This window comes from Artemia franciscana, chromosome 4 (assembly GCF_032884065.1).
Source record: "Artemia franciscana chromosome 4, ASM3288406v1, whole genome shotgun sequence".
Classification (NCBI taxonomy): Eukaryota; Metazoa; Arthropoda; class Branchiopoda; order Anostraca; family Artemiidae; genus Artemia; species Artemia franciscana.
Genome location: NC_088866.1, coordinates 12,921,968 through 12,939,255, shown reverse-complemented (window position 1 = coordinate 12,939,255; position 17,288 = coordinate 12,921,968). Strand labels below are relative to the sequence as shown.

Below are 17,288 nucleotides of genomic sequence, written 5' to 3'. Positions count from 1 at the left end.
GACATCATTCAGTGTGAAATTCAAAAATGAAACCCTAAGTAAAAATAAAGATTTCAAACAATATTTGAAATTTCAAATAAAGTATAACAGAAAAATTTAAAATAATAAATTACAAAAAACACACGATGTTTATTTCTTAAATAGAAAAACCTTGAAGTTCTAATTAGTTCCTGAGTTAAAACCCACAAATTAAATTGAAGTTGTGGGAGCAGTTTTCATTGCATGCGGGAAGCATGGCTTTAAAATAATTTTGGCCAAACACTTGTCCCCAAAGGCCAAAGAGCCTTTTGGGGAATAGTAAAATGTGATATTGTATGTGTATGTCATGATGAATAAATCTTATCTTCTACGAAGTCTGCCTTGAAAAAAAAACAACTTTAAAAGTCCCTTAATAAGCTTTTAGAAATGAAGCTAGAAAGGCCCCAAAGCTTGTTAACAAATATTTATAGTTTCTCCGAATGAGCTGGGGTCCATCCTTTAGAGCCTGGCGAGACCTCAAAGCAAAAGCTCAAAGCTCAAATCTTTGACTGCATGAAACAATTTTATACTGCTTGTCTGATTTTAGGGAAGGAGTCAGGGTCACCCCAAGGATTGTCTTGAAATGGCCCTTACTCTCTCCCATATAGTAAGTTCCTCTGTAAAAGATTGCGAAAGTTCGAAGATCCATTTTCTGTTATGCAGGATTTTACATGGACTAAACCTCAGGTTTTTCAAAGTTAATTCACATTTTCAGAATTTATTGAGTTTAAGTTGGAGAATTCCCACAAATCTTTAGATTTGAAAGTATTCCAGTAAATGATGAATAGATTGAGGCCAGTCAAATTATTTCAGCGAAGGACACAAGATTTTTCTGGTTTATAAATATTGTCTAATCGATTGATTACTTGACCACACAATCGGACAAATGACAATTACAGTGAAATAATTTGGCAATCAAAAGCATAGCTGTGGTTTTTATTTTATGATTGTATTTACAATTTCGGGTGTTCACGACTAATTGCGAATTGCTTTGTGGTGAAATTTGCTATTTTTGCGTATCTTCTAAGGTCTCAAATCCCCTTTTTTCGAATTAACTTATGGTTTAGAGTCCAGTTAGCCAACAAAAGTCAAAACGGAAAAGGATAAATTCACCAACATATCAGCACCAATTCACCGACCAGTTCACCAATGGTGTCAGCACCGCACAGCTAGCATCGAACCAATAAATTGCCCCCTCCCAGAAACTATTCAATTTTTTAGGGATCTCAGGATCACTTCAGCCAGCAATATAGAGGATAATGTCGTCAGTGAAAGCAACCATAACGTCTTCATTCATACGTGACGACCAATGGAAATCTTTGGGGCAACATAAACGACAAAAAGCGGTTGGTTTTTGGTATAACCGAATAAAGTCATTAACATAAATGAAGAAGAGAAAAGGTCCTAGAACTGAACCTTGCGGACCACAAAACTTAGCTTCAGACGGTGAACAGTAACGATGATATGATAGACGGAAATCATGATAGACAGTCACAGCAGATCTAAGTGCTACTCACTGAACAAGTTCATGCGCACTATGCACAAGACGAGGAGTCCCAAAGGACATGGGACAAGAAGATTTCAGGATTGGAGGCAAACTGTGTCATAAGTTTCGGGTGTTACAAGATAGATATTGGCAAAAAAGGCAAGCCTAAATAAAAAATTCCTCTACTTCCAAGTTTAGATTATTCTATTAAAGTCAAAAAATCCCGAATGACGGCGAAAAATAAGAGTGAGGCACAAAACAATAAATTCCTAACCGAACAAGAGAATAAGATTACGAAGGTCTCTATTTAAGCAAAAATTCATATTAATTATTTGATAAAATTTAATAAATTTGATAAAAACAATGAAATAACTTTTGAATTCAATAAAATAACTTAGTAGAATAAATAATTTCATTCTAAAACTGAGGCTTAAGTATAAATCTAGACATTACAATCTGATTCTGTAGCCGGGAACCACTATGAATTAAAGAAAGAAATTGACATTATGCGTTTCAAACCCAAGAAATAAATATTTATGCTAAATATTGGGCTTTCTAAGTCCATAAATAACAAAAAAAGTTTTCAAAATGAAGGTAAACAGCAGCATTCAACCACAAGACAAGTAAAAACTATATATAGATATGTGAAGGGAGATGCCACCATCCTAACTCCCGCTCTTTGGGCTAGTGTTCGAACACACAAAACAAAACTGAAAGTTCTAGTGCCCTTTTAAGAATTATAGTAATTGGAGGGTATCCAGCCCCCTCCCATATCTTTTTTAGCTTACCCTCTCGTACCCTTTCAAAATTTTTAGATAGCCATTTTGTCCTAAATAACCTAAATAACCGAAAGGTTCCATAAATATGCCTCTGGGGACTATATGAGCCCAACAGCCCCTGGGGCAAGGGCCATGAAAAATTAAGTTGCCCGTTGTTCTAAATATATTGTTGTTCATCGATATAATCAAAACTGTAATATTGAATATGCTGTAATATAAATAGCATTGTTATCCAAGTTACCCTATGGTTTAAAAATGGCAAAGGAGCATGTTTTTTCTTGGGTGTCCGAAAAGGCTAAGGGTAATAAATTGAAACTTTCAGGAATTGTTGATATGGGCGTGGAACTAAATAAAAAATTACATTTTTTTTAAAGATGAACATCCCAGCTGTCAAAAAGGCGTATATACAACATCTTAAGAATGGCAGAGATATTAAATTGAACCTTTCAGAGGAGGTTGAGGGGATGCTGAACTAAATCAAAAGACACTACGTGCATCCAGGTTGTTAAAAGGGCATATCTATCAAATCTCAGGAGCGGCTAAGAATAGCGCCCACAGGGCAACAATTTTGAGACTAGAACTGCTAACCGATTGCGCACGCAGCTGTTTTGTGACCATGGCCTTGAAGTAGAGTGGGGGCTCCCACACGGGGAAATCCAGACGACTGGTTTCCAATCAGTCTAAAACCGGCTCCGCATGAGCCTCCAGCTGTGATCATGGTTGCGGTGCAGATTGCTTTCCCAAACATTTTCGGGAGCTACCGCGTTGATATTGTCCAATTATTTTGGCTCTCAACATGTAAGACCAGGAATTAAACTATTTGTTTGAGACGGTTTTTTGCTGCTAAGAACAGACAAGACTTTGTATTCTTTTCCAAGTAGGGATGGACCCAATACTCTCTCTGAACCCTAAGAAACCGGCGGTACAAGTCTTCCTCGTCGGAAATCAACATAGTTAACCACACTGCACTGCTCAATTAGATAGACACAACTGATCTACGACCACTCGTGTCCGTGAGCGGAGACATGTTTCATTTTGGTTGTAAACTGGTCGTAAACCAGTTGCAGATGAGCCAACCGTTGTCTTGAAACAGTTACCCCATGGGCAATGGGCCTAAGGGTATCAAATTGAAACTTGGAAACAATTTTTATTTCGAGCAGTGTACTTTTATTTGTCATAATATCAACAACAAAATACATGTCAAGCCTAATCAAGATTTAGAAATAAGATTTTTGCTACCTGATCCCTTTTCCTTCTAATCAAAACCTCTAAACAGGTCGAATGTCATTTACATTTTATTGAAAAAGATATACATTTTTAGCAGTATAGTTTTGTTTGTCAAAACATCAACAAGAAGATTACTGAAAAGACGCAGCGAAATTAAACTGGTTGTTTCATAAATAATGACATTCATTCCTCGAAGTCTCAGGTATTTTAGATTTATAAACGTTATACAAAAACATTTAAAATAATATTTTTCGTAAATTTTTGTGTTAATTTCTATTTGTTTTTTAATTTGACTTGATTATCATTGTAATTCTTCTCATTTTGGGTTTCATTTATTCATTTCTGTTTATTTAGAGTTTGAGATTGTTATATAACTTCATTTCTAGTCGTCTTTGATTTCAAATAGTTCTTTGCTGTTCTTTGGAAAACTTCAATTTTTGAAAAGATTTTTTTAAATTAATCTCTAAAAATTAGTATCCTTTATGATATTTCTAGGAGAGGGGGGCTGAAATACCAAAATTATTTTTGAGATTGCAAAGAAAATAAATTAATTAACTGATATGATGAATTTGATGGCATAACTTTATTAAGATCACACCTTTTTGGGGTGATATCCCCCTTACTGGGGATGTTATTCCCCCTTTTACTAAATTTATGCCCATTTCTCTATGCTAATAATTCTTGATAAACTTAAGAATTAATGGAATTTAAAATTAATGACGTTATTTATAAAAAATAGATTCTTTTGTATATTTTGTTACCAAAATTTTCTTTTTTTTTTAGCTTCGGGTGTTGTTGGCATGATCGCTCTTTATTTACAGTCGGTTGCCATAAACTGTTTGCAATTTTGATTTTGAGTGAAGAAGCACAAAATAGTGAAATAATTTATACTTAATAGACTCATAATTAATGATAAGACATCAACAGCAACACAAGAAAAAATAACGTCTTGAGGTTAATCAAGGTTTACGAATAAGAATGGTGCTGTGGGTGAAAATTAATAATGAGACTAAATCTTGCGCTGTACTAGACACGATTTATAGCAGCTTTAGTAACATTATTGTGCTTAGTAATTGCCAATAATACAGTTTAAAGGGATTAGTAATTTTAAATGCTGTAGTCTGGAAAGATCAAATTTGTGAACGAATTTTTTCTAATTTTTCAGAATTAACCCTTCCCCACAATTACCCCAAAGAGAGCGGATCCGTTCCGGTTATGTCAATCATGTATCTAGGACTTGTGCTTATTTTTCCCACCAAGTTTCATCCCGATCCCTCCACTCTAAGTGTTTTCCAAGATTTTAGGTTTCTTGCGCTGTACTAGACACGATTTATAGCAGCTTTAGGAGTATTAGTGTGCTTAGTAATTGCCAATAATACAGTTTAAAGGGATTAGTAATTTTAAATGCTGTAGTTTGGAAAGACCCAATTTGTGAACGACAATGTCATAAGAGCAATTTGGTGTAAGAGGAGGGCAGATCGAATGAGTGAAGTTGGAAAGAATTTTGCAAGAGGAGGGTATGCCAAAAAGGAGAGGAATTATTCCAGAATCCATTTTAATATATTATTAGAAAGCCGAAGTCACAATTTAAACATTAACAATAACAACCAAGTACCCTGTGTGTAATTCGAAATTTAATAAATGACATTGGATTCAAATTTTCTACCAGACAGTTTATGAAATTTTCAACTTTTTTGGAAGTTAAATTCGCATCATACAAAATTAATAATCAGTGAAATGCCATTCTCTGTTAGCAACTATAAGGATACTGCTGCGTTTAAAAGTAGTATTGAAAAGAACATTATCTTGAAAACTATTTACAGCGAAATTTGGATAAACTATACAAAAGTAAGAAAAAGATGATGTGATCACACACTGCCAACGATTCGTCAATACTTAAACACCTGCAAGACAAAGGTCATTTGCAGTGACAGATGCAACAATTAAATTCCTGAGAAACTAGGTCAACCGTGACAAGAACTTCGACTACAACAAGCAACAACAGATGTGAAAAACGCTTATGCCAATCTTCTGTTATTAAGGCTTCATTTCAAGTATTTACGAAAATTATCAGATACTGAAAATCCTAGGACAAGCAGTTTAATTTGTTAGTATATACAACGTAAAAAGTACAGAACAAAAACTGTTAAAGCTTATGCAGAATATTTTAGAGCCATGACAATAGAAATAAAGTATAAATACCCAAAAACCAAACTAAAAAATGACAAGAAAAAACAACAGATAAAAAGGGAGGTCCAAACACACGAGCCGCTGACAGAGCGATTCTACACACACACACACACACATATATATATATATATATATATATATATATATATATATATATATATATATATATATATATATATATATATATATATATATATATATATATATATATATATATATATATGATGGTTTTCCATAAGTCGGAAAAGCTCAAGAAGATTACGGCTTTTATCCATTGAGGATTTGAATGTGTTAATCATTTTATACGCCCTAATGTTTCCCTGTTGAGGGAGAAATACCATAGAAGAACATAGGTTACAAATTACCATTTTCCAAAATAAAGCTTGGCGTACTTACTGAGAGACAGCTGGGACATCGTAACCCCCTTGCACATTTTCTGGACCAACAGGAACAGCAGCAGTGAGCAGCAAGCGTGGTTCCCTTGTTTCTGCTGATTCTGCTTCGAAAGCTTGTCTTATTTCTAAACAAAAAAGAAATTCATAGACGTGGGTTGTTATTAATATTAGGAAATAGAAAAAAAAATCAGGTAACATACTCTATTAAGTTTCAACATGACAAAACTCTTATACAATGTTTTGTTTTTGTGAGAATGAGGTGAAACACCAGAGTTCCTTTTGAGTCTTCCTTCAGGAGAGGAGACAAAATTCGTTTAACCTATGAGTTCCAAAGGCTTGAATTTAGCTATTGTTTTCTATTTTGGGTCGTAGAGTCGGACAGTCCAAAAGTATTTTAGTTGATAATATTCGTGTGTCTTTTTATGATTTTGGAATAAATATAGAAAAGAATAGAAAATGTCCCTGAATTGTTTTAGTTTTTATTGTACGGCTGAACTTTTTTGCCACGTCGATGATGCATTATTGAAAGAGATTTTGCATCCTATATCGCAGTGATGTTTGTAATGGCCAAGCAATATTCAATGACAGCTTGAACAATTCTTTTGCATTGAGACGTTTTTTTAGTCTATTTATTTATGTTGTTAGTCGGCAGTTGACTGGTAACGCGCTTGTTGAGCTGGAGAATCGGCTTTGCTCCATCTTTTATATTTTGTTTGCACAGAAACAAAAACTAACAAAGAATCAAATTCAAAACACAAACAGTAGTTGAAAAGAAATCTGATTTGGTATGTTATTAATTAAACGAGAAATCTTTTCAGGAGGCAACTCTAGCCCACTGTACAGCATTTAAGTGTGAGGTTTTATTTCAATTTTATTTATTGGGTATAGTGTTCTCTCACTCTTCCACAGTCTTGAAAACCTATCTTTTTGACCACATAACCTGTTTGTTGCCAGATCTGAGGCCATCCCAGCTACTCACTCTCCTCCTCCGTCCCTAACTTTTCAGAGCCGCCCTGTTTAAACCGTCCCAAGAAGTTCCAATCTCCTTTAAATCCTTCCTGTAATTCCTTCCCACCCCATTATGGGCCGACCTGCTTTTCGTTTACCTCTTGATGGTTGGCCAAAAAGGACAATCTTTGGCAATCTGCCATCCTTTATCCGTAGAACGTATCCTAGCCATCTCAACCCTTCTCTCATTATAGCCATACAAATTGAGATAGAACCACATTTTTGTACAATTTACTGCTTAAAATACGATCAGACAGACGGGTACCCTGAAGAATCTGTTGGCAATTCCTCTGGAAAAACCAAACAAATCCTCAAAATCACACCATCAGATTCATCATATCAGAGAACCCTGCTGTAAAGGATTCAAGCTGTGGAATTATGTATTCTTTTTCCGAGAAGTAAGATCACTGATGCATATTTATTTGTTATTGTTTTTGTTGTTGTTGTTGTTTTTTTCAGGGATGATCGCACAAACCAGTGGTCCTAGAAGATCGAGAGAGAGCTGATCGAACTTAAATTTAAAAAAAAAGAAAATTCTAGCGCCCTTTTTTAAGTGACTAAAAGAATGGAGGGAAGCTACCTGCCCCACTCGCGCCGATTTTTTTCCAAAGAGATGAGTTCTTCATTTTGAAATAGCGATTTGATTCAGCATAGTTGATAGACCCAATAACTATGCCTCTGAGGATGACATGGTATCCGGAGTCTCTGGGAAAGGGCTGTAAGTTTCGCAATTCGCCCAGTTCACGATTAGTATTTGTTAATGGTAAATGTACGGAAATATCTTTTTTTACGGAGGATTTCTACGGAGGGGATTTTCCATTGGACGAATTTGCCTGGTTCACATATAGTATTTGCTATTGGGATATACGGAAATTCCTTTTCTTTTGAATGGCGATTTCTACGGAGGGAAATTTTCCGGTGAGAGTTTTCCATGGGAAATACTAAACAAAGAGAAGGGGATTTCCTGGCATAATTTGAAAAACAATAAGAAACTAAATTTAAAAAAAAAATTTGTCAACTGAAAGAAAGGGCCAATATTAGAATTTAAAACGAACAGAAATGTTTCTGCATATATGGGAGCTGTTCTTTCCTCGAATACTCAAGTTTGACTTTTTGTCAAAGTCCTTTACGAAAGACAGCTCTTTTTTCAACCAATTTTAGATCTTTAAGAAAGATATTTTTTCATTTTATTACTAATAAGATTATTTTTTTCAAAAAATAACATAAAAAAAATCACAGTTTTAAACTCTTGGCTAATTTTAGCCGTGGTTAGGTCTTCACTAGATAGCAGCTGTCGCTGCAACCATGATAAGGTTAACGACACAGGGTATCCGTAGTAGCGTCGTTAAGTGGCTCTTTACCTTTATTTGAAAAACTTTGTCTCCCGAAGAAGTTTTTTTTAATCAATAGTACATTAAAAGACCTTATTAAGTACTTTTTCATCCAGGTGTGGATTTTTCGTTCTAATGTGCACTTGTGACTATCTAGGAAGTGGGCAACTGTTTGGAAAAAGGAAGGTAAACAAAATGGTTCCGTTTCCTATCCGGAGTGTCACTGTGTGTGAACAGGTGCAGTCACCAAAATTCAAGGTTTAATGAATAATTAGAACTACTTTATGTACGCTTAGTCACGTTCTATTATAGAGTCGGCAGTTTCGAAGTTACAACCAACAAAACAGGGGAAGAACAGGTTTTTATTAACGTTCTTACTATAAGCCCTTTCACTTTCGTTCGATTTCAAAGAAAGATAGGGAAATCAGCCGCCGCATTTTGTGTTTATTATTCTTCAATATGGTTAACACACACATTTGCAACACAGAAGTCAGCAAGTGAAGTTAAATGCTAGGTCAAAGCTAGTGATATTCTGCTAAGAGACATCAAGAATTTCATGCGAAACGGTTAAATTCTTTTTGCGGGTGTATGTATTTTTTGTTCTTTTTTTGCGGGATTTTTTTGTATTTTTTTTTTGTTATTTTTTGTTATATTTATATATTTTTTGTTATTTTTTGTTATATTTTGTTATTTTTTATTACATTTGTATTTTAAATTATTTTTGGCGGGTATGTATGTCGGGGGGGGGGGGGTACGGATTAAACTGGAGCTGATTTACTCGTTAAAACACTTGCACTACATTTATGAAACATAACTGCTGGCCTAAGTAATATTTATTTGTTCGTTACAGAGATATCAAATATCAGACATTCTTTGAATGCCCCCCACTTTGATCTTTGCTTAAAATCACAAAGAAATAAGGCTTCTTCGGTCTACAAACCTGGAAGCTAAAACATGAAACTTAAGACACGTTGAGATTTTATCGAAGGCACAAAGGGAGCACAGAACATCCCCTTTATTCTAGAAGCTATCAACCTTAAGTGGAAACAAGCTGCCTAATTAGAATAGACATCTATTCGCAGCCGTTCCATAGTTAAGCGATCCTGTCTCATGGTTGCAGCGGTAGCTGCAACCTAGCAAAGAGCGAAACACAGCCCATAGTAACCAAAAGTTAAAAAACGTGTTTTGAAAAATACTGTGTTGTGAAAAATTGCCATCTGACACTAACTCAGGAATGGTAACTATTGTTTCAGTTTGTCTTAAAAGTAAATGTTTACTGAGAACAGAAATTTATGGTGATTTCGAAAAAAACGTCTGAAAACCCTCAAAAATGGCGTCAAATCAAAATGAAAAGTGCACCATTGAAACCAGCAGGGTCGAAAACCTGATGCAGGTAGATTACAGTCCCGGAAAATCTGTCTCCTGTTTTTTTGGTTTTTTTTTCAGGCCTAGCGGGCTACCAGAATATCATAGAGAGATGCTTAATGGCTCATTCAAAAGCTATTTCTCATACCCCATCTGCAAGTGCCATATGGCACTAAAATGGCACTGTGCCATTTCTTAAGGGGTGGGGATACCGGGCTACCGAAACTTCTTAGACAGATTTTTTATAGCTCATATAAAAGGTATTGCTCATATTTACGTTTTCCCTATAAAATACACCATCTGCAAGGGCCAAATGACACTAAAAATGGCACTATTGGTGCCATGTCTCAAGAAGCTGGGACTAGTGGGCATCCAGAAATTCTGTTTATTGGCTCATTTGAAAGCTATTGCTCATACTTACGTGCTTTTTATCAGTTCTACCATCCGTAAGTGCCATATAGCACTAAAAACGGCACTTTTCGTGCCGATAGAAGACATATATAATTTAGAAGACATATATAATTGGTCCCTAAAATTGGTCCCATAAAATTGGTCCCTACTTCCTAGCTTTTCGACTTCGTGGAAAAGCTTGGAAGTTGGGACCAATCCCTTAACTGGAGAATTACAAGAACCCCTAACGTATACTCCCCCTCCCAGTCCCCTTAGTAAGTCTCATTAGTCCGTTGGGAAAATTCACTATGAACTCTTTAACACGGTAGCCGACGTTAGGGCTCGCAAAATGATTTTGTGAATCTCATCGACTGTTCTTAAGAGGAAGAAATTCATAGAAGAATAAATCATTGAATCTCAAAATTCTAAGTGACTATTCCTTGACATACCCCTTCCCCTCCTCCTGTTCGCAAAAGTGGAGCTTTGCCAATATAGTTTAATGATCTCATTCTTTATAATAGAAGATTTTATTAACTCAATGTTTTATAATAGCCGATTACAAATGTATTGGCTGAATAAGGTCCAATAACTATACTTTTGGTGATGACAGTAAGTTACACAACTTGGTCCTAAAAGAACCAATAGATTGAATTCGATCATCGGCCGCTGTAGTTCAGTTACTAGTGTTAGTCTTTGAATCAGAATGGCAAGGGTTCAGTTCCTTAATCAGGCATTTTTATTTCAATCATAGTTTTCTGCCTTATATATAATTATTTTTCAGCTAATTCACAATTTAGTTAATTTTTTGTGAATTGTAAAATGTTCCATACACTATTTTTGGGGCAAATTACGCCCCAGACCCCAACCCCTTGCCACTTAGGGATTGGAGAAGTATAGGCACATAGTTTTGGAACATCTCAAAGTTGTATCTTCAAGGAAGGATTACTTATTGTTACATCTATTCATTCATATCATTTTCTTTTTTTACTATTTAATAGACAATTAAGATCATTATTTAATAGCACTAAGAGCCTATTATAATTTTTTTTCTATGATATTTTTGTGGTTGTCAGGTTACTTTTTCTTGTTTATTGCTATTTCATACCTATATGTCTAATATTTTTTGGTGTTTATAAGGGGGGAGGGGGAAGACGTTTAGTGAATTAAGTTAGACATACCAAAATTATGCTTAGGTTTTGAAAATCTTCTTTAAAAAAATGGTTACTCTTTCCTGACTGCTGAGGTTGCCCACCTTAAAAAATTGTGTGCACCATTTTGTGTAGTATGGATTTCTCGGCATTATTTGAAAAGAAATTAAATGAATTTTTTTCAAGTGAAAGTAAGGAGTGACACTAAAACTTCAAACAAACAGAAATTATTTCGTATATGAGGGTGCAACCACCCCACCCCGCCCCCCGAATTTTTTTTGTAAAGATCCTTGCAGTGTTGCTTCTGCATCAAATTTAAAATAAAAACGGACAAAGATAAATTTAAAAAAAGAAAAAAATTTGAGAGAAGTAAAGAGCAAATTTGAAACTTAAAACGAACAAAAATTATTGCTTCGCAGTCTTTCTAATATATATCAAAAAAGCTAGCACAAATAAACCAAATAGTCATATTTCCCTATGTTTGCAAGATTATAGAAAACTAGCGCTTTACTAAAAACACAAAACAATATAGGATTTTTGGTACAATATAAGTAAACCGATTAAGACCACCTTTTACAGTATGCAAATAAAACATTTTTCTGAGGAATACTAAAGTGTATTTCATACGATTTAAGACTGTTTATTGTAAGCATTTTGTGTATGGGTATATCTAGGAGGCAAGAAAGGTGGGTAGTATGATCTATCATAATCACTGTTCTTTAAAAATTTAAATGTAGAACTACGTTTTGATAGAAAGCGGTAAAATGTCCCCTGCTTGTTTAGCTCACTTAGTTTGATAGCTCACTTGTTTAACTCGCTTGGCCGACAGCTCACTTAGGAAACAAACATCAATGAATATGTGGATGCCACAGCGTAAATATAAAACAGTAGCGAAAATTTGGTTTAGACAAATCACAGCGGGCGGAAAGGGAAGTTTTCCTTTGCGTTACAGCGATAGCTTCATTCGCTACCAAAGCATAAATATTAAAGAAGGCGGAGTCATGAAGAAAGGTATGCGACTGGTGTGTCCCAAAAATCTTTAATTGAGAGTATAGGAATTTTCGCTACTGTTTAATATTTATTCTGTCCTAGATTTGTTTGAAATTAAAAATAAAAACCTATACCTTTCAGAAGACTGACTAGGTTTTTCTTATCGTCAGATCCTTTTGGATACTCCCAGTCCAAATCCAATCCGTCGAAATTGTGCTTTCTTAGAAACGGAATTGTGCTGAAGATAAAATTCTGCCGGGCGTAGCGAGATGCTGACATGTCTTTAAATTTTTGGGTTCCAAATGACCAACCACCTTGAAAAATTGAAAATACAATTATATTCTAAACTTGTTTTAGATGAAATATTAACAAAAAATCAAATACACATCTGTTTTATCTAATCAATCAACACCTTAATTTTCAGAGGCTTATCATTTTATCAGACATGAAAAATGCAGCTCAAAGAGGATCCCAAAAAGACACCCGTTGACTCGTCAAGTCTGGAATTCAATTTAGTGGGTTAGCCAGGATTCCAGTTCGGGAGAGGTTCAACTTATTTGAGGAGACGGGGTGCTAAAATTTTGCAAGTAGTTTTATAGCATCACATATCCGGAAACTTCACATTTTGCAAGATTTTTATTATTTCAGAAGAGTTTGAACTGAGACACGTTTAAAAGTGGAGAAAGGGGGGTTTCGTCATCTTACCCCTTCCAAAAAATCGATTTGGCTGTATCTGTAAATCTTTTTTACTTTTCATATATTACGCGGTGGATCTTTCTGTGCTTAACTGAATAATGAGGAGGTCACAGCTCTCTTTTTTATATGAAGGATAAGCTTTCTTCAATCTATCATTGACCCTATCCCTGTTTAGTGCCGCAATGTGGATCAATCAAACAGTTCGTGGTAACGAACTGTAGTAAGGAGCGACCCGGCTCCATAGTAACCAAAACTCTAAAAAATGTAATTTTGATACCAATAACTACATCAAAAGAATCGCATTTTAATGCTGATTTTAAATATATAAGTTTCATCAAGTTTAGTCTTACCCATCAAAAATTACGAGCCTGAGAAAATTTGTATTATTTTAGAAAATAGGGGAAAACACCCACTAAAAGTCATAAAATCTTAACGAAAATCACACCATCAGATTCAGCGTATCAGAGAACCCTATTGTAGAAGTTTCAAGTTCCTATCTACAAAAATGTTGAATTTTGTATTTTTTTGCCAGAAGGCATATCACGGATGCGTGTTTATGCGTTTGTTTGTTTTTTTCTTTGCTTTTTTTCCCAGGGGTGATCGTGCCGATCCAGTGGTCCTAGAATGATGCGAGAGGGCTCATACGAACGGAAATGAAAAGTTCTAATGCCCTTTTTAAGTGACCAGAAAAAATTGGATGGCACCTAGGCCCCCTCCCACACTAATTTTTTCCCAAAGTCAACGGATCAAAATTCTGAGATAGCCATTTTTTCAGCGTAGTTGAAAAACCTTGGGACCACTTAATCCCCCACGGTCCACGTGGGAGAGGCTACAAGTTATAAACTTTGACCAGTGCTTACATATAGTAATGGTTATTGGGAAGTGTACAGACGTTTTCAGGGGGATTTTTTGGTTGGGGGGAGGGTTTGAAAAGAGGGGGATATGTTGGGGGAACTTTCCATCGAGGAATTTGTCATGGGGGAAGAAAATTTCCATGAAGGGAGCGCAGGATTTTCTAGCATTATTAAAAAAACAATGAAAAAATAAATTTGAAAAAGTTTTTCAACTGGAAGTAAGGAGCAGCATTAATACTTAAAACGAACAGAAATTATTACGCATATGAATGTAATAAAATATATGTAATAAAACATTTTATTACATATAATAAACATGTATGTAATAATATGTAATAAATGTAATAAAACCCTCATATATGTAATAAAAACATGAGAATACAAAAGTTCGGTACGTAAGCTAATTTATAAGATACGTATATCTTTTACTAATAAAAACATTCGTAAAAATTAAAAGTTCTAGTTGCCTTTTTAATTAACCAAAAAATCGGAGGGCAACTAGGCTTCCTCCCCCACTCCTTTTTTTCTCAAAATCATTCGATCAAAATTATGAGAAAGCCATTTAGCCAAAAAAAAAAAAAAAAAAAAAAAAAAAAAAAAAAAAAAAAAAAAAAAAAAATGCAAATTCCGTTTTAATTATTCCTCTGCGGAGAGCCAAAATCAAAACCTGCATTGATTGAAAAACTTTCAGAAATTAAATAAAAAAAACAAATTTTTTTAAACTGAAAGTAAGGAGCGACATTAAAACGAACAGAAATTTCTTCGTATGTGAAAGGGGCTGCTTCCTCATCAACGTCCCGCTCTTTACGCTAAAGTTTTTTACTGTTTTAAAAAGTAGAGTTGAGAGAAAGAATCAAACTTTAGCGTAAAGAGCGGGACGTTGATGAGGAAGCAGCCCCTTTCATATACGAAATAATTTCTGTTCGTTTTAAGTTTTGATGTCGCTCCTTACTTTCATTTAAAAAAAGTTCTTTTTTTATATATTTAATTACTACAAGCCCCAACTCTTCCTTAGCATAATCACAGGTAACACAGATGTTTATAATTCAACCTGTAAAACTTTTAATTGTAAAACAAAACTTGTAAACAAAATACACCTGTAAAGCGAAAATTGATCTTTCTTCAATTTAAATTAATTTTCTTTTAATAATTTCCTATTAAATGACAAAAATGTATTCTATATAAATTATCTATATTATATATAGATATATATATATATATATATATATATATATATATATATATATATATATAAATATATATATATATATATATATATATTTATATATATATATATATATATATATATATATATGTATTATATATATTCTATATCAATTATTATCGTTAATGAGGGCAACAAAATAGGTCATGGATTTCATATATGAATGATTTGAAAATTTCCTTCCAACATTTTTAGTCTGCAAATTTTGACTCTTGAATTTGTCTCTACTTCGTTTTAAGTTCAATGCTAAAATTATCACGCAGAAGTCACTTGTAATTTGGCTTGCGATGGAAGTCAATAATGAAAGCTGTGCACGACCGTATCGAAACTTCCATTCTGGCCTGAATAATAGAAAATCTTATTACCCATTACCAAATAATCTTTTAGGTAGTAAAAAAAAAAAAAAAAAAAAAAAAAAAAAAAAAAAAAAAAAAAAAAAAAAAAAAAAAAAAATTGGCCTGCACTTTGGAACTGTAAGTGCAGAAATATGATGCTCAAGTCCAAATTTAGTGGACAGTACCCAAAGAAAACTGACATGCTCTTTAATGATTTAAAAGTCGTCGACGATCATCTGGGCACAACTTCCATCTTTGCGATGGAACACTTTCTTTCCCCGTTAAAAATTATGCGGCAACATTGACTGGCAACATTGAATGGCAACATTGACATAACATTTGAATTTTTACATTTGAATTCTACATTTGAATGAATATTAAGACCTCATTTCCAAAGGCCGTCCTCGGCAAAACATAAATATATAAAAGAAAAAAACTTGCATTAAAATGTGATCATTACAACTTGAAATGAAAATTTCAAAATAGTCCCAGCATCCTTACTTCAGCGAAGTTCGACCAGGACTCTAGTCCTGGTTGGACTAGAGTCAACCAAGTCCTAATAAACAAAGTCAACGTAAAGGGAATAAGGCAGTCCTTTATTGGTTTATCCCACAAATGGATGATTTTAAAGATATTTCTTATTTTCCTATTAGCCATAGTTTTTGTTGTTAAGCAAGTCGTTTAAGAAATGAATCTTATGAATTTTTCATTCATCATTTTGTTAAATAGTGACGAAGACTACACTGCTTTTCCATCATAAACATCAACAACAAGAAGAACAATAGGGAATTCTTTTCGCAAGACAATAGAATTATATATTTGATTGAATATTTCGGTCCTATGTCCAAAGGCCGTCCTAAACAAAACATAAATATAAATAAGGAAAGTGACTTACATTAAAATACGACCATTAAAACTTAAAAAGAAAAATTTAAAACAGTCTCAGCATCCTTACTTCAGGGACGTCCAACCAGGACTCTAGTCCTGGTTGGACTATAGTCAACCAAGTCCTAATAAACAAAGTCAATGTAAAGGGAATAAGGCCGTCCTTCATTGGTTTATCCCACAAGTAAATGTTTTTAAAGATATTTTGATTTTCCTAGTGGCCATAGTTTTTGTTGTTAAGCAAGTCGTTTAAGAAGTAAATCTTTCGAAATTTTTTCATTCATATTTTTGTTAAATAATGACGAAGACGACAGTGCTTTCCCATCATAAACATCAACAACAAGAAGAACAATAGAAAATTCTTTTCGGAAGACAATGTAATACTATATTTGAATGAATATTTCGACCCTATGTTCAAGGGCTGTCCTCAGCAAAACATAAATATACATAAGAAAAGTGACTTACATTGAAATACCACCATTAAAACTTAAAAACGGAAAATTTTGAAACAGTCCCAGCATCCTTACTTCAGCAAAGTTCAACTTTGGACATAGGGTCGAAATATTCATTCAAATATAGGGTTATACCGTCTTGCGAAAATAATTCACTATTGTTCTTCTTTTGTTGATGTTTAAGAAAAAGACTTAAATCCAGAAATTTTGATGACTGAATTCATCACTTGAGACACAGACTAGATGAGGTTTATCTAACCATTATCTTGCCCTTGAGGCATTAGAGAGGAATGGATGAATATGTTACCTGAAAAGAAATTACAAGAGGCTGAATGTATTTCGTTTTATTTGTATTCTAATCAACTGACTGAATCAGCGTTTCAGTTTATTATCTTCTTTAAGAGTAAATAATAATAATCGGTTAAATTCTATAATTGGTTAATGAGAGAATAGAGGGATATATTGTGAAAGAAAAGTAATTAAATCGATATACTACATATATTTATGCTTTGCT

At 34.0% G+C, this 17,288-nt stretch overlaps 1 protein-coding gene across 2 annotated transcripts in view; it reads right to left on the bottom strand.

Moving 5' to 3' along the window:
- Positions 1-17,288, bottom strand: part of LOC136026013 (probable chitinase 10) — a 120,557-nt gene that overhangs the window by 65,832 nt on the left and 37,437 nt on the right. For both annotated transcript variants that reach the window (XM_065702162.1, XM_065702161.1), the window contains 2 exons: positions 12,462-12,641; positions 6,097-6,220 (listed from right to left, as the gene is read on the bottom strand). In XM_065702162.1, the coding sequence (XP_065558234.1) occupies positions 6,097-6,220; positions 12,462-12,641 (304 nt within the window). The remainder of the gene's footprint in view (positions 1-6,096; positions 6,221-12,461; positions 12,642-17,288) is intronic.